The sequence below is a fragment of the Alosa alosa genome, chromosome 3 (assembly GCF_017589495.1).
Source record: "Alosa alosa isolate M-15738 ecotype Scorff River chromosome 3, AALO_Geno_1.1, whole genome shotgun sequence".
Classification (NCBI taxonomy): domain Eukaryota; kingdom Metazoa; phylum Chordata; class Actinopteri; order Clupeiformes; family Clupeidae; genus Alosa; species Alosa alosa.
The window spans coordinates 22,927,460-22,949,088 of NC_063191.1; the positions used below are offsets into that span (position 1 = coordinate 22,927,460).

The 21,629-nt window shown below is 46.3% G+C and overlaps 1 protein-coding gene across 8 annotated transcripts in view; it reads left to right on the plus strand.

Annotated features, from left to right (window-relative positions):
- myo1b (myosin IB) overlaps positions 1–21,629 on the plus strand; it is a 59,361-nt gene that overhangs the window by 26,757 nt on the left and 10,975 nt on the right. For 4 of the 8 annotated variants that reach the window (XM_048238686.1, XM_048238688.1, XM_048238690.1 and 1 more), the window contains exons 4-18: positions 1,622–1,716; positions 4,712–4,816; positions 6,094–6,140; positions 8,336–8,399; positions 11,406–11,504; positions 12,702–12,805; positions 13,600–13,747; positions 14,681–14,799; positions 15,988–16,074; positions 16,188–16,253; positions 17,453–17,458; positions 18,911–19,015; positions 20,559–20,621; positions 20,880–21,080; positions 21,306–21,532. In XM_048238686.1, coding sequence (XP_048094643.1) covers positions 1,622–1,716; positions 4,712–4,816; positions 6,094–6,140; positions 8,336–8,399; positions 11,406–11,504; positions 12,702–12,805; positions 13,600–13,747; positions 14,681–14,799; positions 15,988–16,074; positions 16,188–16,253; positions 17,453–17,458; positions 18,911–19,015; positions 20,559–20,621; positions 20,880–21,080; positions 21,306–21,532 — 1,536 coding nt within the window. The remainder of the gene's footprint in view (positions 1–1,621; positions 1,717–4,711; positions 4,817–6,093; positions 6,141–8,335; positions 8,400–11,405; positions 11,505–12,701; positions 12,806–13,599; positions 13,748–14,680; positions 14,800–15,987; positions 16,075–16,187; positions 16,254–17,452; positions 17,459–18,910; positions 19,016–20,558; positions 20,622–20,879; positions 21,081–21,305; positions 21,533–21,629) is intronic. The other 4 variants (XM_048238687.1, XM_048238689.1, XM_048238691.1 and 1 more) reach the window with 1 other exon arrangement.

The following is a 21,629-nucleotide window of genomic DNA, read 5'->3' on the forward strand; positions in this document are numbered from 1 at the left end:
GAATCTGGAGGCACTTACATGGCGGAGAGCAGGCATGTTTGTTGCAGCTTGTTGTAACATTTAAATGAGTAATATTGCTCCCTCAACTGGGAGTTGGACTCCGCGCTTTGATATAGGTCAGGATGTCCAGTTCCAAATTGGGAAACTCCACTCTCATGAATTGCTCATAAATTGCCACACACTCTTTGTATGATAAACATAGAACTTGTCCCAAATGTCATCTTTCCACAGGCATGTGTATAGCAATGACTGGAACTGTACTTATATTTTTTAAACAACTTCAAGCCGCAGTCACATTTTGCAACGTTCAGGGTCTCAGTCTGACTCCATTCAGCTCGTCTTGTCTCTACCAGTCCTCCCCTGCACACTCCCATAACCCGGGCACCATCGAGCTCATTACCACTGCGGCTGGGATCCAGCCATTTATGAATTTGGGGGATTTTAGGAGGGGGAGGGGAATCTACGCATGCAACATTTCCTCCACAATCACAGCTATTATTAGTGGTGGTTCTGGAAAATTCCAGAGTAATGAGTGTTGAAATGTACAGAGTGAAAAAGGGGCAACTTAAATGGCTGATTTGGAGTTTTGGGTCCCGTGTTGGAGGAATGCTGGAGAAGGAGCTGCTTTACGTCCCTCTAGTTTTGAGTGTGGAGACACTTTGGGTGTCCTGTCGCTCTGAAAACGATGCATAAATAAACGAGTACTGTCCAATCCGTGTCATGCAGAGCAATATGAGCATTGTCCATCTCTCTCACCAGCCTGTCCACCACCCCCCATGGTGGTCTCCATTTATCTGGTGCTCTATAGCAAATCAATTACAATTATAACATTGTGGTGTTCAGTGGGCATGCCTTATCACAGGAACATATGACCCACTTTTCTATTGTGTCACTGTCCTGGAATTTGTGTACAATAAGACTGTTTTTTTAAATGTTGACATGGAACTCGGTGAACCGTGTCCTTGTATTTATAGTAAACTTTATCAAGGCAGTAGAGTTCTCATGGGAAATCAGGGTGATCTCCTCTGTTTACCTCAGTTTATACAGTAATATATATATATATATATATATAACATATAATATATAAAAAATATTATGTAGCCGACACCATTCATTAGTCACATCAAAGTTATTGTTAGAGGGTCAGATAAGCTCCAGTGGAAAACCTACAGTGGTGTATTACTCATCCAGTGAGCTACAACTGTGACAGTTTTGCAGAAATATTAAAAACCAATTTAACCCAGTAATGAACCACAGAGGTGTTAAATGATGTTGGAAGTGCAACAACCAGATCAGATTGGCCCACAGATGCAACCCACTTTCTGTGTGGGATTTTTTTTGCATGCTGTTGATTAGTCAACATGTGGCCTACACTGGCAACCCTACTCTGCCAACGATCAACTTCCCCTCCGCAGATCCAACCATCCAAATACCTAAAACAAAAACACACTTTCTCAATGTAATAAAGAGTATCTGTGCGTTTGGCCAGTTAGCATCTACAGTCGTTGATATTTAGTGTGCTTTTATTTCTTAGACGTTCTTTGCCAGTTTTCTTTTCATGTTTTTATGCCATGAAATGTTCCCCTTTATGTTTCCCTTATGGCTTCTGTCTGTCCCACAGTTATGCCCTGGCTGACATGGCCTACCGATCTCTGCGGGACCAAGACAAAGACCAGTGCATTCTCATCACAGGGGAGAGTGGAGCCGGCAAGACAGGTGGGTGAACACGTCCAAGACAAACGCCTCGCACAAGCCCGAGTGATTTAGAGGGAGCTCCAGGAGTCTGAGTGCATTATCAGAGGATCATCCACAACATGGCAAACAGGTTTATGATGACAGGAGGTCAGCCTCTTAATTTTCTCGCAAGAGGAAGACTCAGCAAGAACCGCCAGTGTTTTCGCAGCTATTTTGGGCAAGTTCTGTTTGGGGAGTTATTTTGGGTAAGGTCTGCACCTGAAACAATGTTTTTCGTGTACACAAACGTCTGTGCAAACACACACACACCATTTGACCACACAGAAACAAAGGAGAGGCCGAGTAAGTAGGTTCTTACTGTGCTGCTATTCTAAATGGCATTCCCATGGTGCTCTCCGAGAGTGCTGCCTAAAAACTGCACGCATGAGATACATGAAGGATATGTATTGCATGCTATAGATATTCTGTTGGTGGAAGACTCAAATCCCATGTGACCTTAGCACACCTGGACTTTTACAGAGGAGAGAGTTTCCTGGTTTGGGGCTTTCTGGGAAATCTCCCTTAATTTCTCTTGAATAGGAGTTCACTTCTTCGTTGACCTTCTCTTTCTGTCTTCTCTTCCTCATGAGGTGTCTGAAGTTACAGTCTTAACAAAGCTATTTTAACAACGCCATATAACGTTTCACTTTTATGACCACTTTCTACTGGTGTAGTATTCCCACTGTAGCTGTGAAAATGAACAGAGGGTGGAGATCTGTGCAAGTCGTTCACACAGTGATAATGTGGACAATAAAATTAATCTGCCAGATTATCCACTAACACTTTTATTGTACAAAGTTTACACAAGTTTATTCAAGTGTAGTGTGCAATTGGTGTGACTTTAGTGAAGTAAATATATCCTTAGGCCTTTACTAATACGTTCTTAATGCCTTCATTCTGTGTTCTGCTGGTGGTGCTGGTTGTTCCTTTATTACTGTGAGCTTGGATAACTCGGGCTAAGATCTTCCTCTATTCTAAACTGAAAAGGTCATGGACATTTAAAAAGAAAGCCCTCATAATTGAGCTGTTGCTCCATATTTATGAACCCTTAACTTATTTGATCTCTTAGGTAAGCCTTTAGTCTCCACTGAGCTTCTCATTGAAGATCTCCATTTTAAAACCCTATACTTATACTCTAGCAGTGGGTTTGTAATACTTTAAGTATGCTAGCAGAACCCCCCTCCCCCCTTCCTAACTGAAGATAGAACAGCTAGGTCGAACTGTCTGCTGCCAAATGTTTTCAGTGTGAGTCCTTCTCCTGAGGTCTGGAAGACTGGAGCTCCCCCGTCCTGCCTGTTCTGCGTCTGCCTGTAGCACCCAGGGCCCATCCAGCCTGACTGGTGTTCAGCACAGAGCTGGCTAATCAATGTGTGTGTATGGCTGTGGAGAGAACCCAGCCCCAGCAGCGGCCTTCTCTCACCGGGATCATGGGGGGTTATGGCTGCTCACAAAACAGGACACTATGTTCTGTTGCTAAAGTCTGTCAAGTGTCGGGATTGAGTTCAGCCCAGCTCAGCTCAGTGCAATTTAGGTTTTTTAAAGGTCTGCTATGGTTTAGGCCAGCCTTTCCCCCTGGTCAGTTGCTCACAACTCTGTAATCCTTCACTGGTGATTTGGTGTTTGATTTTCCTGATCATCTTTAAACCAGTGTTTTCTACAGTACAGGAAGTAAACCAGGTCGAGCTGCTGAATTTGACATTATATTCTCAAAATTCCTTTTTTTTTTCAGCCAATGACTGAAGGGAATATTGGTGCATTTTGCAATTTTGTAACAGAACAGGAGCTGATGCTCATAGCCAGGGCTCATAGAAGACCATCAGTGGTTTTCTCTAGCCTCCTACAACAAGGAATAAAGGAATAGAGCAGGAATTCTATTGTGGTCTTTTGTGTCTGCCCTCTGGGTTATGGCATTATGTGTGGCACTGACCATCAGAAGCACAATGAATGGGTGTTCCTCTCGTGGCAGTGGGTTTGTGCTGATGTCATTCTTCAGCTCCTATGAAATGTCACTTCAGTGTGCGTTAGCGTTGTGGGTGACTGCCCTAGTTTCGCCCTTGGAGTGGAGCGGTGCCTTTCACTGCCCATTTCCTTCTCGCATATCTCTCCCGTTTCTCCTCTTTACGGCTAGCTGTGTCCTTTTCAGTTTGAGTTCTCCTTCATTGGGTTTTAATCAGCGTGGACCTTGCCTCATGCTCCTGATGACGTGTGTTTGTAGCTTTATGTGTCAGCACACTCCTCCAGTCACACCAGGCTTGTCCCACATCCAGGCAGCAGCTGCCACTGACTGTGAGATCACTCCCTCATCTAAAACCTTATAAAAAAACACGTTCAGTGTGTAACAGGATGATTTAATCGTCCCTGGGTTTAAATCTCCCTGTTTTGGTTTAATCTCTACGACTTCTCACTGCAGACTGCAACCCAGCCAAGCTCCTGGTCTAGCAGATTTGGAGGGAGCAGGGATGGGGAGGGACCTTGTCATGGCAGAGCCTGTGTAGTGATTCCGCTGTAGTGTCACTGATGCCTAAGCCTTAGCCTCCGTCGGTCCAGACATGGAAAAGTAATTGTAGATCAAGCCGGGATTATTTCCGATGGCCTGTTCTTTTGAAAAAGCTGCTTCTGGGCAGCGCTTCACTCTAGTACTCCCCAATGCCTCGAGAGCACACTCAAGTTCCCACAATGAATAATGACAACTCGCTGGAGTAATGGCTACCATCTAATAAAACACATGATGTCAGCGCGGGAGGATGTCTGCGAATTTCCTGTGGGGGTGCCATGGAGTTCAGGGTGTGGTGGGAAAGAGGGACCCTCCCAACGAGAGACTGATGCCGATGGATTTGGAGGGGATTTTTTGGGGTGCGTGTGTATGGGCGTGTGTATGGGCGTGTGTACTTAGGGTACGTGTTCATGGGTGTGTGTTTAGTCTGGAGGAGTGTGACCTTTGACCCTCAATCCCTCTCCTCTCTGCTCTGTCCTTCAGAGGCCAGCAAGCTGGTGATGTCATATGTGGCAGCCGTGTGCGGCAAGGGCCAGGAGGTGAACAAGGTGAAGGAGCAGCTGCTGCAGTCCAACCCAGTGCTGGAGGGTGAGTTTGTGCCCGAAGTGTGTGTGTTTGTGTTTGTGTGTTTGTGTGTGTGTGTGTGTGTGTGTGTGTGTGTGTGTGTGTGTGTGTGTGTGTGTGTGTCTTTTTCACCTTAAGTATGTCTAGATCTGATTATGAACTTCTTTTAATCACTTTACAATATTGCACAAAAACTCTAAGCCCATATTCTTTATGAAATGACCGTTGCATATATGCAGTTATTTCAGACAATTTTCCAGCAGCGCTCCAAGTGTGCAGCCATGTGGAGATTGAGTTTGCAGAGCTCTGCCCTTTGTTTCCCCTCAAAAATCTGGCCACATTAAAAAGTGCTCTCTTTCTTAATGGGGCTCCAGAGCTCGCTCCTCCCCACTGGCATGGCAACAGTGGCGTTTTTAATGTGGGGCCTTGGACAGGAAATGCCCATGAGCGATGAGCTGAGCCAGTGCCCAGTGCTGGAGCGGAGCGCTGTGCCCCACATCTGTAAGAGTTTAGCTGCTGGCTGTAATGACCCGTACGCCAGAGGCACTGCTCACTTCCTGTTCCCCACTCCTCTCCAGCAGGCTCCCTGAGTATCACGCCGGTGGTGAATAGGCACCATAAGTTATTCTCCTGCAAGGCCATTCATTACCACTGCTGTTTTAGCAGATACTTTTACGACAGATGGAGATGGAGATCATACAGTGTTACGTTAGACTGTTATTCAGAACTAAGAGAATAGAATTTACATGCATGTATTTTATCTCACCCCCTGCAAAAAAAAGTAAATACGTAAATGAGTATGGGATGGATAGCCAGGTAATGGAAAAAAACACCCTAGATAAAGCCAAATTTGAGACTCATCAATAGCATTTGAATTGAAGGTAATTTTAGACCTCAGTGTACTCCTACCCTTTTTGTCTGTGCCACACACATTGAAACATTTACCCCTTTAATGTTTAGACTCTGTGATGTGAACGCATCGGAAAGCTCCCTTTAATCCTCTGCCTTTGTAGAGTAATTTGTTGAAATCACCAGCGCAATCATCCCCAAAAAGCCATTACAGGAAAGGTGTGGCATATTTGGACAGCTTAGATGTATTTGGAGGTCTTTTAGAATTGCCCCCTCCAAAAGGCTTAGATGTTGGCAATCAGGGGAAGCAATGCGTGAGCGTGTTTGACAGCACAGGGATATGACGAGCAGCCCCAGACGGTAATCATTTTTCAGCACAGGGATGTCGACCAGTATGAGAAGAACCAACGCTGCCTGACACACATAACCTGACATGCTTTATCCCTTTGCAGCTTTCGGGAATGCCAAGACCGTCCGGAATGACAACTCCTCTCGATTTGTGAGTATATCTCGGTCTCTTCCCGACCTTGAGGTTTTATAGCCAGTCTGATCATCGCTCTGCCCACGGCTGTGCTGTATTTGCTTAAGATTATGTGCATCTGAACCTTTGATCCGAGCGCCAACTCTGACAAAAGGCAAATACAAGCTTCAGCTGGATCCGCAGCTCACAGTTATACAACACTGACAGAAACAGTTGAGGTGGAAGGATGGCAAGGTAGTGTCCAGGCCTCACTCCCCTTTTCAGTACAGTGTCATCTGGTTGTCATACCACCCCCCCCCATCTCTCCTTTGTCTTTTGTTGTGGGCCTTTGCCTTTATCGAGCCTCCATTGACCTGCATCTGGACACATTTGGCTGTGCTCGGCTGAGCCTGACACGACAGCAGAGCAATTACTGTTCCAGCACAGAGCCGGATTCAAATGAAACTCCAGGCAGCGTAACCTCTCTGGCAACCAGCTCCAGATGTCTACTCGGCCGCCCTGCCAAAGTCATCTTGCTTTGCGAGCTGCGCTTTTCCCCCCTGAAAGAGCTTCTGCTCCTGGAGAGGCTCTTGCGCGGCACGGAGATGGCCTCAGCAGGGACACCACCTGAGCCGCTTCGTCAGACGGACAGCTAAGTGCAGTGAGCAGTGGCCGCTCCGAGGCATATGTTTGCTCTTGTGTGGATGGAATCTCTGTTAATAGCAGCAGGAAATACGGCCATGTCCGAATGGCTGCAGAGCCGACCTTTGGTTCCTAGGCCCAATGCAAAGTTCCTCTCTTGCCTCCTTAGCACTCAGTGTAAACATACAGTGCATTATAGGCCATGTGCTTAGCAAGGTTAGGTCAGCCAATAGCAGTGTCCTTCTTGCGCCTGCTCTGGTAAGCTGAAACGGTTCAGGCTAGCAACAAAAACATTTGATTGTATTTCCCATAGATTCAAATCCAGGCTGTTTTGTGCAGTATGAGGGATCCCTGATGTAGGGGAACACATGAGAGGATATGAAACAAGATGTCGGGTTTGTGGGCCAGTCGTGTCTGGCTTTTCTCACGCTCATGGTGCTTTTTTTCCCCCTTTTTGCACAAGAACACTGAAGCCCATTGGCAGCCTTGGCTGTTTCAGATTCCTCCCTGATGTCATCACGTTGCTACAGGCTTCTTCAATTAGGCCGAAGACGTTATGTACTCGGCCCTAGAGACTAAGACCACTACACACACCCATCGTGCACTGGGGCTCCAGATTGCCTCAAGATTGCCATAGTCTGGTGATAATCTGTCATTCATAACCTTTCCCAGTTCACTTCCAAAAGCAAAGCCTGTTTTAGGCTTTATATTGGTTGGGTTTTTTCGCCATGTGTGCGTGTCAATTTTCAAAGGGACTTTTTGTAAACTGCTTTCAATTCATACAATTTAGTCGTAAACCAGCACTGCTGGGCAAGCATAAATGTTTTGATCAGTTACTTCCTTTTGCAGAAAAAAAGTGTTGTTGAATTTGGCAGCAGTTATGCGTTTTGCAGGCCTTGCTTTTGATGAGCTGTTAGCCATAAATAACACACACACACACAACACACACACACACACACACACACACACACACACACACTGAGGAATGAAATCAAACAGCTCTTGAGACACTAGCCCTACTGTTTCGGTCCTTCCCCTAAAGCGAGGGACAGTACGAGTACGGTTTATTTTACCACTGTAGTCAAAAGATGAAGGGGGGGAAAAAAAGTAATTTCCTCCACAGTAGTCCATTACTCCATGGCAAATGTATGTGTGATTGGCAGCCAGCATTATGAATAGGCCTGGGTTCTGAGATGAAATAGGTTTGGAGCACAACCAGCCCCTCCACCCCCTCCCCCACCTCCCCACCCTCTCCAGTCATTTGCTCTCATGTACGGTTCGTGTTTCAACCAGATTTGCAGCAGCCTCTGCCTCTTCAGGCTCGCTCCTGCCATTAAAAGCCACAACCAGAGCCACATTGAGCAACAAAGCAAGCCTTTTCGCAGTATTACAGGCCTTGGTTCAATGTCATCACTGGGGTGGAACAGCCATTAAAGGCTTGACGTTTGCTCGCTTTATCTTATTTTGACTACACTTGCAGAAAGTAGCAATGTTAAAATAGGATTTCCCAAAGCAATGAATTGCAGTCTATTAAAAAAGCCAGTGACCTCAGCGTGCGGATCTGCCCTGACTGTTTTCTGTTTTCTTTGCAGGGGAAATATATGGACATTGAGTTTGACTTCAAAGGGGACCCCATAGGCGGAGTCATCAGTAACTGTGAGTATTATGAGACGGATGTATTTGGTTTCAGCACTGGGGTCCTGCTGAGTGGCTCTCCCAGCTGAGCAGTTTGCCTCCTGTCTCATGTGGACACTGCCCCTCTCCAGCTGTGTGGTCACTGGTATGAGTTTTGAGGAAAACGGCAGGCCAGCTGTGTTTAGCTGCACATCACCCAGTGCTGTGTTCATGGTCTCCAATACAGCAGGTCTTCACCCACTCTCTACTTCACCTCCAGAATCTGTTATGTACACAACAGTAAATGTCGGACAATGATCGAACAATTATGTATTAAACCGCAGTTGCTGTATCAGACTTTTGTTCTGTTTTGGTGATCACAGTGGCCACTACCTCTCAAGCTTCATGTATTTAGCCTCATGTCCCCATGTTTGTGGACACAACTTGTTCTCAGCGCCTTGGGTGTATGTTTTCAAAACAAACAACATGCGCAACTGTGGTGTGTTATTGGTTGTATAGGTCACCATGTAGTCCATTCTGCGGTCACAGTCAGATAGGCTTTTTACTCCAATCCTGACAGCTACTCTAGAGCTTGCTAGCAGCCACTATGTGGAGTGGCCAGTGAGGCCGGTCGATCGGGCCATTTGCCACCCCCCACACGTGAGGCCTGCAAGTCCGCTAAAGAGCTGCTCTGATCAATATGATTCTGTTTGTGTTGTCTCTAATAGTGTCCAGTGACGCACTACTGACTAGTGAGAATATCAGCTGGAACCCACTATCTCTCTCCCTCTCGCTCCATGGATCGCCATCTTTTTTTGCTTTCTCTCCTTCCCTCAGCACTCTACCCCTCCCACATGTTCTGTGTTATTTTGTCTGCATTAAGATATCAACTAAAGGTCACAGGATGGGGGGCAAACAGGGTATTTGTCAGGGACTTATTGTATGGGTATACTGTCGGCCTTTGTCAAAGGCTTGGTTGTACATGGGATAATAAATTCAGCCTGAGGTTAATTTTGAACACTTAAAGCTCACACTGTGCACCCCTTACAATGTTGGACACTGTGAATGCTCCAGAACAATAGGGCACCATGTCCAACGCATTTAAAACTCGGCATCCTGTCATGATGAGCTCTAATGTGGCTCTGCTGGAGGACTGCAGCAGGCCCCGGGGCTGTCCTCAGACGTCAGCACCACTAGAGCCCTTTGTTGTCTCTGCTGTGCCTCAGGACATATCAGCTGACTTTTACAGCCCTGGGAGAAAAGATTCTGCATGATGGATTAGAGGCTTTTATATGCACTGCTGTGTTCCTTTATGTCATGGGATTAAACATGCACCCGTCTCCCCTGCACTATGGGGAGTGTAACTTCAAAGCGCTGTTAGTGAACGTTGCAAAGATGTTACAAAGCTGGAGAAGTCATGATGACCCGACAAATGGGCGAATGATGCCTGTAAAGGGCTGACCATGACTGGGCATGTGCCCTAGCCGAGGGTGGTTGTGTGGTTTCAGGGGTTAAGTGGTCTGGATTGCATTTGCTTGTATCGTGGGGTCTTGCAAATGGTTGTGTGGTTTCAGGGGTTAAGTGGTCTGGATTGCATTTGCAAGACCCCATGGTACAAGCAAACATACCAGGCTAATCTCTTGTCAGACCGGACTCAGAAGGGCGACTCAGAAGGGCATCTCCGATTCCTCAGACACAAACCTGGAATGTTTACTCTCCCGAAGAGTAATAAACACTCAGCCTTTTTTTGTTGGAAATCTCAATATCCTGGTCTGTCGTCTTCAGCAAAAACAGCCCTACATATCACACATATTTGTATGAGGTACTCGCTGTGGAGAAGCTGAGGAGTAATGAAATGGCAATAACAGCGCATGTGTCCTTCAGTGGACAAAAGGTGAAGGATCAGTGGCCGTTCCCCTCGGGGAGAGATCTGAGCACTGTAGAGGTCAGCCTCATTTATCACCTGTTACCATATTACCTGTGACCTCGTAATCAGACACAGAGTCCGTACAGTCAAACGGAGTTCAAACGGAGAACAAGCAGGAGAGAGACAGAGATGACAGTGAGAGAGAAGGAGAGGGAGACAGAGGGAGAGAGACAGAGGGAGAGAAGTAGAGTTTGAGAGAGGGGAGAAAGAGGGGCGCTCTCTGTGGTCTGTCTGTAATCCTTGATTAGGACTCGGTTGCAGTGCTCCACAGGAGAGCTTTTCAATAGCCCGTGAAGTATTGATGAGGTCTCTGTGCCGAGCCGCTCAGCCTTACTGTAACTAGAGAAAAGAGTGTGATGGCTCTGGTGGGCGGCACACAACTCGTAACCTCCTACCTGCTAACGATTGAGCTGCTCATTGCCCACATGATGAACAAATCTAACCTATTTAGCAGGCTGTCCAAGCGCGTCTTTTTAAAAGAAGTGTGTTACAGTTTAGGGTGCAAAGTGGAGGCGGTTGAAGCACCACTTCGTGGCTACTTGTCATGTGCCTAAAATCATGGAGGCCCCTTCTCAACTTAAAGCAAATGGTTTAGTTTCTCTGGAGGAGTCTGTCATCCTCTTGGCTGTTCTTTGTAATGTTCTGGTAGCAGTGCCAAGCTAATATAGATTTCTGTTAAACATTTCTACCTATAAAGCTTGCCGGTCTTCCTCTGGGTTGTTATTGACTCTCTGGTCTCTTGGCGTTTGATCTCTTCATATGGATTTCTGCTGTGAGACATCCTGTCCCAGCCCGGCTCAAGTACAATGAACAATGAGCGAGCCTTGGTCATGCCATCTCCTTGGAGACAAATATTTAGTTGTAATGTGAAATACATTCCTGTTTTAAGAGGGAAGGAGGGAAGGTGGACTTGACCTCTGATACGGTGTCCATATTACGGAGCAGGCCTTGGAAATGTGCCATCATTGTCAAAGGAATAGATGACACTCTGTTTACTTTTATAATGTGTTGTTTACAACAGGCTTAAAAATAAACGTTGAAAGTTATGGCTGAGGTTCATACTGAGGTAGGCTACTGCTGTATACTAGCTGTTAACCTTCATTTTTCAACTCTTTTTCTAGATCTTCTGGAGAAGTCTCGTGTTGTGAAGCAGCCCCGGGGAGAGCGCAACTTTCACGTTTTCTACCAGCTCCTGTCTGGAGCGTCCGAAGACACACTCAGTAAGGGCCCACTCCACCCTCAGGGCCCACTCCACCCCCATCAGCAGTCCTCATGTCACCCACTCCACCCCCATCAGCAGTCCTCATGTCACCCACTCCACCCTCATCAGCAGTCCTCATGTCACCCTCATCAGCAGTCCTCATGTCACCCTCTCATCAGCAGTCCTCATGTCACCCTCTCATCAGCAGTCCTCATGTCACCCTCTCATCAGCAGTCCTCATGTCACCCACTCATCAGCAGTCCTCATGTCACCCACTCCACCCCCATCAGCAGTCCTCATGTCACCCTCATCAGCAGTCCTCATGTCACCCACTCATCAGCAGTCCTCATGTCACCCACTCCACCCCCATCAGCAGTCCTCATGTCACCCTCTCATCAGCAGTCCTCATGTCACCCACTCATCAGCAGTCCTCATGTCACCCACTCCATCAGCAGTCCTCATGTCACCCTCTCATCAGCAGTCCTCATGTCACCCGCTCATTAGCAGTCCTCATGTCACCCTCTCAAGATGTTCCGACTCATGTCTTCGCTCTATTTATGTAGTGTCATAGTTGGCATGGTTACATGCTATCTGACTTTTACCAAGCTCCCTGTTAGACTCATACAGACTGTATAAATATGTCATTCATTTGTCTTCATTCTGTCAACCCGACAGAGCTCACAAGCCAAGACTATGAGCCTTTCTTCCGTGAAACCAAAAATAGCTAATTGATATGGTTCCGGTAATGGTATCTGCTCTTTTTCTGCGTTGTCTGTGTAGTAAAGTCCCATGTTAGTTTCAGAGGTCTCTGTTTTATGTCGTGCTAAGCACCTGTGCTCATGATGGAATGTGGGTGCAGAGCTTCTGTGCTGGCCGAGACCACTGACCACTGTGGCACTGGTGCCAAATCTTTGATCTTTAACGCCTCAGTTGAGCTCCACTGGGCTGGAGCCATTGTTTGACACACTCTGTGAAGGAGAACAATGTAGTCATCTTTCATGTCAGTCCTCAAAGGGTGGGAATAGGCTCCAACCAGGGTGATTTGTAACCCTATCTGACAATTCAGTTCAGCAAAAGGCACTTAAAACTGAGATGGAGTCATGTTCACATTGTTATCGCACATTCCTTTGGGTCAGTGTTTACCTCGTCACACAGAGATGCCCTCCATGGGTAACTGATGCTTTAATAAGATCCTGTTTTGTGTTTGTCTCCACAGAAAAGCTGAAGCTGGACAGAGACTTCAGCAAATATAACTACTTGAGTCTGGACTCCGCAACCGTTAATGGACTGGATGACGCTGCAAACTTCCGAACAGTCAGAGTAAGACATGCCTCGTCATAAACTGTCCTTGGTTCTGTCCAGACCATGTACGTGAGCTCTTTGTTTGAGCTCTTTGTTTGCTCAAACAATAAATTGTTGGTTGGTTATTAATTTCTTTGAAGATACCGGTAGTTTCTTTCACTTCCTTTTGTTCAGTTTGTTTCACTCCCCCTATTTCTCTCCCCCTCCCTCTTTCTCTCTGCCTCTCTTGACCTTCGTCCCACTCCCTCGCTACCTATGCAAGGTTGTTTGCAGGTTGCCGTGATTGCGTCAGAGCTACAGTGTGTGCAACCATAGTCCCCATCCATCTGCTGAAGACACGTAGATTGCAAACACTGTAAATGAGAGTTTTGTCCATCCAGTCAGTGTGTTCCAGGGTCTACCTCATTAGCTAGGTTTTGGAATTGACTTTGTGTTTTGTTTAGAGTGGCTAGTCGGTAGACCATGCCTTTGCCCTCTGTGAAGGCCTCATGTAGACCATCAGGCTCTGTTTGCTTTTCCTGCCCTCATATATTTCTCCAGCAGCCTTGAGTGCCAGAGTTGGTGCCCTGCAGTCTTGGGCCTGGCGGTCGAGCGGTGATTGCATTTGTCGGGCCTCCTCGTAGCTCTCTCACCAGAGGGTTGGCTGTGTATTTAGACTTGAACTCCGGTCACCAGAGACATGGCTCAACTCAGGGAGGCTCAGGCCTCTTCACTCAGAGACTGCAGGGCTCATGGTCAGTCATCACAGGCCTGTTGACGGATGTTTTTTTTTTTTTTGTGTGTGTGTGTCCCCGTCTCCGTCCCGCCTCCAGAACGCCATGCAGATTGTGGGCTTCATGGAGGATGAGGTGCTGTCGGTGCTGGAGCTGGTGGCTGCTGTGCTGAAGCTGGGCAACATCGAGTTCAAGCCCGAGTCGCGGGTCAACGGCTTTGATGAGAGCAGAGTCAAAGACAAGAATGGTAAAAGGGCCTAGGCCCTTTATATGCCTCTAGTTATGTGGCTGTTTGACTGTCCTTTTGTTTTCATTGTGTGTGTAAATCTTTATTTAGAATATTGTATTCATAAATGTAACGGCTGATATCTGAAATGATCATCCTCATAACATTTTACCAGAAACCAACATGTCAGGTTGACTTAGTCATCCTTGTAGCCTTAGATGTAAAAACGGCATAACTTCATGTAGTATGAATGGCATATGTTTCACCTAGTTGACCTCTACTGCCACCTATTGGTGCAGTGCTTTCTCCAGACATCAGATGTCGCAGAGCCAGACAATATAATTGGAGGCTTACTGTAATTGTAGACAGTCTCGTACATCACTGTTGACAAAATGGACCTTAAAAAAACATGATTCTCTCAAATTCACTCAACAATGACCCAACATTTATAAGGTTGCAAAAGGGCAAAGCCAAGTTCAAAATAAATATATGAATTATATGCGGCTTATTATATGCGGCTTATGATATTTTTGCTGTCATATAAACTGAGCACCAGGCACCAGGCTAGAAATCATGGTTTAGCGCTATAAAACTTTATACTCTGTGACCGCTCTTTATAATGATAAAGGCAAACCCTGATCGTGTGGGAAAGACAACTGAATCATCTGGACCTGGATTAAAGGCAGGATCAGCATTATATCAGGCGTTGGGCCTTTTTAAAGGCTATAGTGTTAGCATCTCTCTCATTTGTTTGTTAGGTTTGTAATCTGCCCAGATCTTTGTGTCTTTGTTGTCATGTATTCAAATCTGATGTGTCATTTTTATATTGCTCACTGTAGGCCTAAATATATTCGCCAACCAGACAACAATCAGAATATAATTGATGGGTACTGTGTTTTGCCAAGTGCTATTTAACTCTGTATGTGTCCCGACCTCCACCCTCTGTTCATTCAGACCTGAAGGAGATGTGTGAGCTGCTGGGGATTGAGCAGGCGGTGCTGGAGAGGGCCTTCAGCTTCCGCACGGTGGAGGCAAAGTTGGAGAAGGTGTCCACCACCCTCAATGTTGCTCAGGTAAAGGTTTTCTCTTGTGATTCTATGAGGGTTTATCGTTTGCTAAAGAAGTTCAATCTCTATTATACCAATACCATATATATAAATATAATATGATCATAAGATAATATAGAATATATCATTAATCTCCTGTGTCCTTGAGCGTTCAAGCCTTTGTTTGTGTGTAGACTGTATAGTAGTCTGTCTGGTTCAGGTTCATGACTAAAAGATTTTGAGATGGTGTCTCCCTCCCCCAAATCAAGTGACCTCTTTTCTATGCCTCCTCAACATGAAAACCTATCAATTATAAATGCTGCACTCTCTCCTGGAATTGAGAAAGTGGGTCAAATTCAGGATGCCTATGATGCCAAAAGCTGTTGACCTCAAATGACACCGATGTGGCAGTTGGGAGTCGCCTCGCTCCAGAAACAGATTATGGGTAAAATAAAGGGCAAAACGGAGGGAAATAGGATAAGATTGGTTTCCCTCAGAGATGCCGTTTTGAGCCGTACTGAGGCACAGATTCGGTTTCACAAGGAGCCATTGTGAGGAGCCAGGGCGTCACTAGGGCCAGATCCTCCCGTCACAAACATCCGGCCTGATAAAACAAACACAGTGAAGAAGAGGAGGGAGGAGGAAGAGCAGGGGGGGACATAAATCATCAACACATTGGAGGCCTAAAACATTGCATGTGCCATTGCATGTCCTTGATCATTTTATTGGGATCGGTCTGCATTTCCCGATGCGTTGTGGTGTGGTGGTTGCTGTGATCTTATCACACTGGCGTGGAGATGCCCTTGCTATAGCTCAAAGTCACTCAGAGTTCAAGCTCTTCTACTGACTACTTGTGGCTGCCAAGATGTTGTGATGGATGACAGGCTCGCCTCGCGGCTGGCTCCGTGCCAGATGATGAGCTTGTTTAGACTGTTTGGGTCCTATTTCACTCAGGGTCCCGCCCTCACACACTGTGCCCTTCCTCCATAGTAGTTTCTACCGAGAGGGAAAACATATGGCTACAAAAATTGTAGGAATGACCGTTTGCACATTCCATCTAATTTCATTGTTCTTAATGAACAGGGCCTAGGTCTGTTTAACCCCAAACTTGTGTCACGGTGTGCTTGGGCTGTGGCTCTCAGGCCTCTAACTGCCTCGGCTATTCAGCATCAACAGAAAGAGTGGAGGCTAAGAGGCTTTGTTCATTTTTGACAGGCTTACTACGCCCGAGATGCCCTCGCCAAAAATCTCTATAGCCGACTCTTCAGCTGGCTGGTTAACCGGATCAACGAAAGCATCAAGGTACTACATGTCCTGTCTTCACTCTCAGTTCAGTCCCCATTAAAATGGCTGCAGGCCTCTCTGCTGTGCACATGAAGTATGTTTACCCACTTTCAATTTCTCCTCTCTTCCAGGCACAAACTAAAACACGCAAGAAAGTAATGGGTGTCCTGGATATCTATGGCTTTGAAATATTTGAGGTAAGGTTCCTTTGCCCTGCCATGAATTGCCCTCAGTTCAGTTTTTTCTCTGCTCTGAAACACTCCCCTGTGTGTGCAGGTGTGTTATTTAATTATATTATACGGGAAAGCAGGCTTTTCCCTTACAAATGAATCCCTAATCCTCCTCCAGTGTTAATGAAATATGAGTGGAAATATAATGGCTTCCTTGTAGCTGGCAAGTTCCCAAGTAGAGTCAAGGGTTGAATCTTTGATTTGTAGTTCCTGACATAGGAGGAGAACATGTTTGGATCAGATGTTGAGTGTAATCTTGGAATCGTAGAGTAGTCCGGACTTGTTTCTGTCCAGAAACCAAGAGGAACTGTTTGAAGGCTTGTGAGTCAGAGTGGGTTTGTAGGTGGGTGATTTGTTTTTGTAAAACACAGAAAACTGCCAGAGGCTTGTTCTGCTGATTTGCTTTCTGACTTTTCTCATGCCATAAATTAGTGGGAAAAACATGAAGACGAGCCATTTCAACAGAAATGTAGATTTACACTTCAGTCAGTTGGGACTTGTCTGCTTTGGACATTTTCTGTGCTCTCTATTAGTTATATAGCAGGCAGTCAACTGCCCGTTGTAAAATATGGCTGCAGAAAAGCCATCCGTGCTTGATCTGCTGAAGAGTAAAGCCTGTGGCGCTCCACATTTCCAATGGAACCCAGACAGTACTCAGGGATACTAGGTCCATTAGGACCGGCTCCACTGTGTCTCCTAACAGTAGCCTCGGTGTCTGAGTGCTCTAGCAGTCCAGGAATTGGACTGATGTTCTGTAGCCCACTTATAGTCAGCAGAGCGGTGCATAATAATTATGTGCGTATGGGTCAGTTATTAAAACGGTGTCCGAAGCCAGTATGTTACCACTCAAACACCCAGTTGTCACTTTTTCAAGTCAAAGTTTGGTGCATGTTTGCAATATGTGCATATAACACTATAATCAACAGCAAGTAATTGGAGCCTACATGGAGTTTAACATGCTTTTTTGCCATGCATTTTGGTTTCATGGTCTCAGATCTGGCGTGAGTGAAAGGTAAGTGTGGAACAGCGAGTAGAGCAGAAGCAGTAGCCTTTTACCAGTGCAGTGTTGAAGTGCTCTACTTTAGACATGCTTGTGTGCTCCTGTCTCATGTTCTTCCTCTCTCCTGAATGTTGTTGTTTTGTCATTGTTGTGTCTGTATCAACAGGACGGAGTAAGTACACCTGCCCGGATTGTGATGTGGCAGTGTGCATGTTGCGATTCTAGACTTTAATCTTAGTCCTAATTCAGCTCTCTCTTTTTTTTTAATTATAATCTCAACAATTCCGTAAGCCACCAACTGTGCAGCACGACCTGCCTACCACAACGCTACCCCACTGCTGACAGCCTACTCTAAGGGCAGCGTTGCCGTGTCTGGCTTTGGATAGCGTTGTGGTTTCAAAGGCAGGCCCCCTAGCCTTGCTGAAATGTTAGCCTGAAAAGCGTGAAGCTTTCTGGCCATTGAGGAACAGTGAACAGCCAGTGAGACTCACTGACTGGACACAAGGTTGGACCTGCCTTAAGGTTGATCTGTATCCCTCTTTCCCTCACTGGCCGCCAGACGCCACAGCTGCTAATGCCAGGCTGGCTTCTTAGGTTATAGTTCCAGTGGAGCGCTGCCCAAACCAAGCAGGCTACTATATTTCAGCAATTGCGTGTGCTGCCTATTGGAAGTTATTCTTTAAAAAACTGACGTTTGCAGTGGCTTACTTCTAAAGGACACAAAGACGCTGGGTTTCCTCTATAAAGAAGGGAAGGAGGCAACATTTTAAGACTACAGTATTAAAAATAAAATGTCTGCTTTGGATGATTCATCCTTCTCCTTCTGACTAGGGAGGCACAGCATGTGTCTTTGATTCTGCTCCATCAGTAGACCTGCAATCCTAACCTCTGTATCATAAGCCAATGAGTGTTGCCTAACCAACTCCGCAAACATTCTGACCGTAGTGCGTGAACATACGATGACTGTACTGAACGTCAGTTAGTAAAAGGTTAATAGACCTGTTTTAGTGGCATATCTTTTCAGTGACTACACAATAAAGGAAGTTGGACTGAATCGAGAGACGGGTAGATAAGGTTTTATAGCCAAACTGGCTGTCATCTAGTAGAATATGTTCTGTGTTTGCATAGTGATGCCAGAAAGGTTTTTATCCCAATATGTGTTTTGTAATCAGTCAGTCACTCTAGCCCAGTTCTGCGATCATAGCCACATGCAAGAAAAATGTAATTCTTTCCACAATTGAGAGCAAAAAGTGTCAAAACTGTTTACACCTCTCTGTTTATGTGAGTGAGACATAACCATGCATAATTCACAGACGTGAATAAAAGGCTGTTGTTGAACCAGCACAAAGGGAGTCTGAGTGTGGATAGGCTGAAACAGTGACTAGCCAAAAAGGGAAGAGAGAGAGGGAAGATTACCGGGGATGACTCATGTCTCCTCGCGGGGGGGGCCATGAAGGCCGAGACAGGAGGCAAAGGACGAGTTGTTTCAAGAGTGACCCAACGGACGTGCCCAGCTAATGGTTTGCAGTGCCATGGAGTGTCTTGCAGTGCAGTGGTCTGATGCATGTCACAGCAGGATGTTGAGTCTCAACCACGTTTGTCGTCATCTATTTCTATCCTGCAGGACAACAGTTTTGAGCAGTTCATCATCAACTATTGCAACGAGAAGCTGCAGCAGATCTTCATCGAGCTGACGCTCCGTGAGGAGCAGGAGGAGTATGTGCGTGAGGTGAGAGAACTGCTGCTCCCCCTGCAGGAGGATAAGGCACATTGCATCTGTTGCCTATTAAAATTTGGCTGATATTTTGTGATTAGACCCCTCCCTCTCCACATCATCATCATCATCATCAAACCAGATGGCCCTCTCTTAAATGGCGGACATACATGGCCATTTCAATATGATAAAGGCGTGTTGTGTTATGTTGTGTTGTGTTGTGTTGCATTTGTCCTCTCTCTGCTGATTTTCCTCCTCCACACACCCTGTCCCCGCCCACATCTCACCCACCCACCCCATCCATCTGTTCCTGTTCCTGACTTTCTTCTACCATTCTTTCACTCTCACTCCTTCGCTCTCTCTCTCTCTCTCTCTCCCTCTCTCTCCCTCTCCCCTCGCTGTGTGGGTTTGGGGACGGAAGTGATCCCTCACTCCAGCAAGGGTAAACACTGGCGTCCCCGAGGGGCTCAGGAGCCCTGTTTGCTTTCAGAGCGCGGAGTATGTGCCCTCTCGCCCCCTTGACCCCCACACCAGTGATATTCCACTCCCTGGCCCCCGTCCAGCAGAGTGCATGGGAAAATACCACGGCTCTAGAGACTAGGGCTGCAGCCGGAGGGGACGCTGGGGGGGGGGTTTGGGGGAAGTGGACGCTCTGGAAACTAGGGCTATAGCAGGAGGGGAGGTTTGGGGGTTGGGAGAAGTGGACTCGTCCACAGTGCAGATCCCACATCAGCAAGCCCACTCCACTCCACTCCACTCCACTCCACTCCACTCCATCCCCCCTGTCCCGTCACCATCATCAGCCAGCAGCACTTTCCCAGTCAGAGACTCCACCTCTGATTGGAGGCCCATTTGCTGCTCACGCCCCCATCCTTCAATCCAGCGCGGCTCTCAACAGATTATGTCTTAAGCGCTGGCGTGGGATCAAGTAACCTGACCGTGTCATTGCTCCCGATATGCAGGACTACACTGGACTACCCACTTAAAAAGCATCACCATCTCAGTATACCCACTTAAAATAGGCAAGGATATGTATTAACATTTGGGGTTGATCACAGTATACCCACTACAGCTAACTACTACATCCACTACAGTTAACTAGACTACACCACTGGACAGCGTGACGCACCCTTCAGTCTTTGAGGTGTTGATGAATGAATGAACTAGTTGTACAACAAAATCTGATCTGACTAAATCAGGACAAATAAGAAAGATAAACAAATCTAAAACGACAGAGAAGAGCAAGATGACTATAAATTATTTCAGATTGTTTGAAACTTTGTACTATGGTCTCACAGATGGGCAAAGTTTGTTCTCCCACCTCGTAATTATAAATTGTCCTTACTACTGTCTCGAATGCAGCGTCTTATTTGTTTTTCTCCAAGGAAGGAACCAAGCAAAGAATTAGCAATTGTTGCTATCCATCCAAAGTGAATCTTCTTTTGCAACTGACATAATTTGGTTGTACTGGTCTCAGAACATTACCCCCTCAGAATGATGGCTGAAGAGACAGAGAGAAGTGCTGGAGACATCTGACCCCGTGTGCTGTGTGTTACAGGGCATCGAGTGGACCAACATTGAATACTTCAACAATGCCATCATTTGTGACCTCATCGAGAATGTGAGTGTAATCAGCATTTTCTGGGAAGTTGAAAAATAGATTTAAAGGCTTGCTGTAAATATGCATTTTATTGCAAAGTGTATTATGACTGCGGCGGGGATTTTGATTGTCTTTTATTTGTCTGTTATTTAGCCTTGTTTTCAAGTGAATTTGATGCACTTCCAGTTCCAGTTTGAGCTTGATGTGTGGCGCTGATTCATCTGTTTTCATGTCCATCTTCCCCTTCTGCCATTCTCCTCGTCTCCTCCGCTCCTTCAGAACCAGAACGGGATCCTGGCCATGTTGGACGAGGAGTGTCTGCGCCCCGGCACGGTGACCGACGACACCTTCCTGGACAAACTCAACACCATCTGTGCTGAGCACCAGCACTTTGAGAGCCGCCAAAGCAAGAACTCCAAGTTCCTGACGGACCACAGCCTGCCACACAACTGCTTCCGCATCCAGCACTACGCTGGCAAGGTGAACAGCTCTTAGCAGCTTATTTAACATGAGCGCTCAGGGATTCAGTGGTTCATTCATTATATTCTCCATTCATATTTGTAAAGCAAGAATTAATTTATTGACCTGGTACGTCATTCCTTCTCAGTTCAGAGGATGGGTTACTAATCTAATGAATCAGTTTTCCACTATTGTTGATGAGTTGAAAATGCTTCAGAAATGGTTAACGAGAACCTTTGTATGCAGGTGCTATACCGTGTGGAGGGCTTTGTGGACAAGAATAATGACCTGCTCTACAGAGACCTCTCCCAGGCTATGTACAAGGCCAACCACAGCCTGATGAAGCTCCTCTTCCCCGAGGGCAACCCAGCCAAGGTCAACCTGAAGAGACCACCCACCGCAGGCTTCCAGTTCAGAGCCTCAGTGGGAACCCTCATGAGGAACCTCCAGACCAAGAACCCCAACTACATTAGGTGAGTGTGCAGCCTGGATTTGTTTACCCTCCTGAAGAGACTAGCAAAGGATGATCAGAGTCCTTTGTAGGTTTGATGCCTCACACGGTAACTTTAC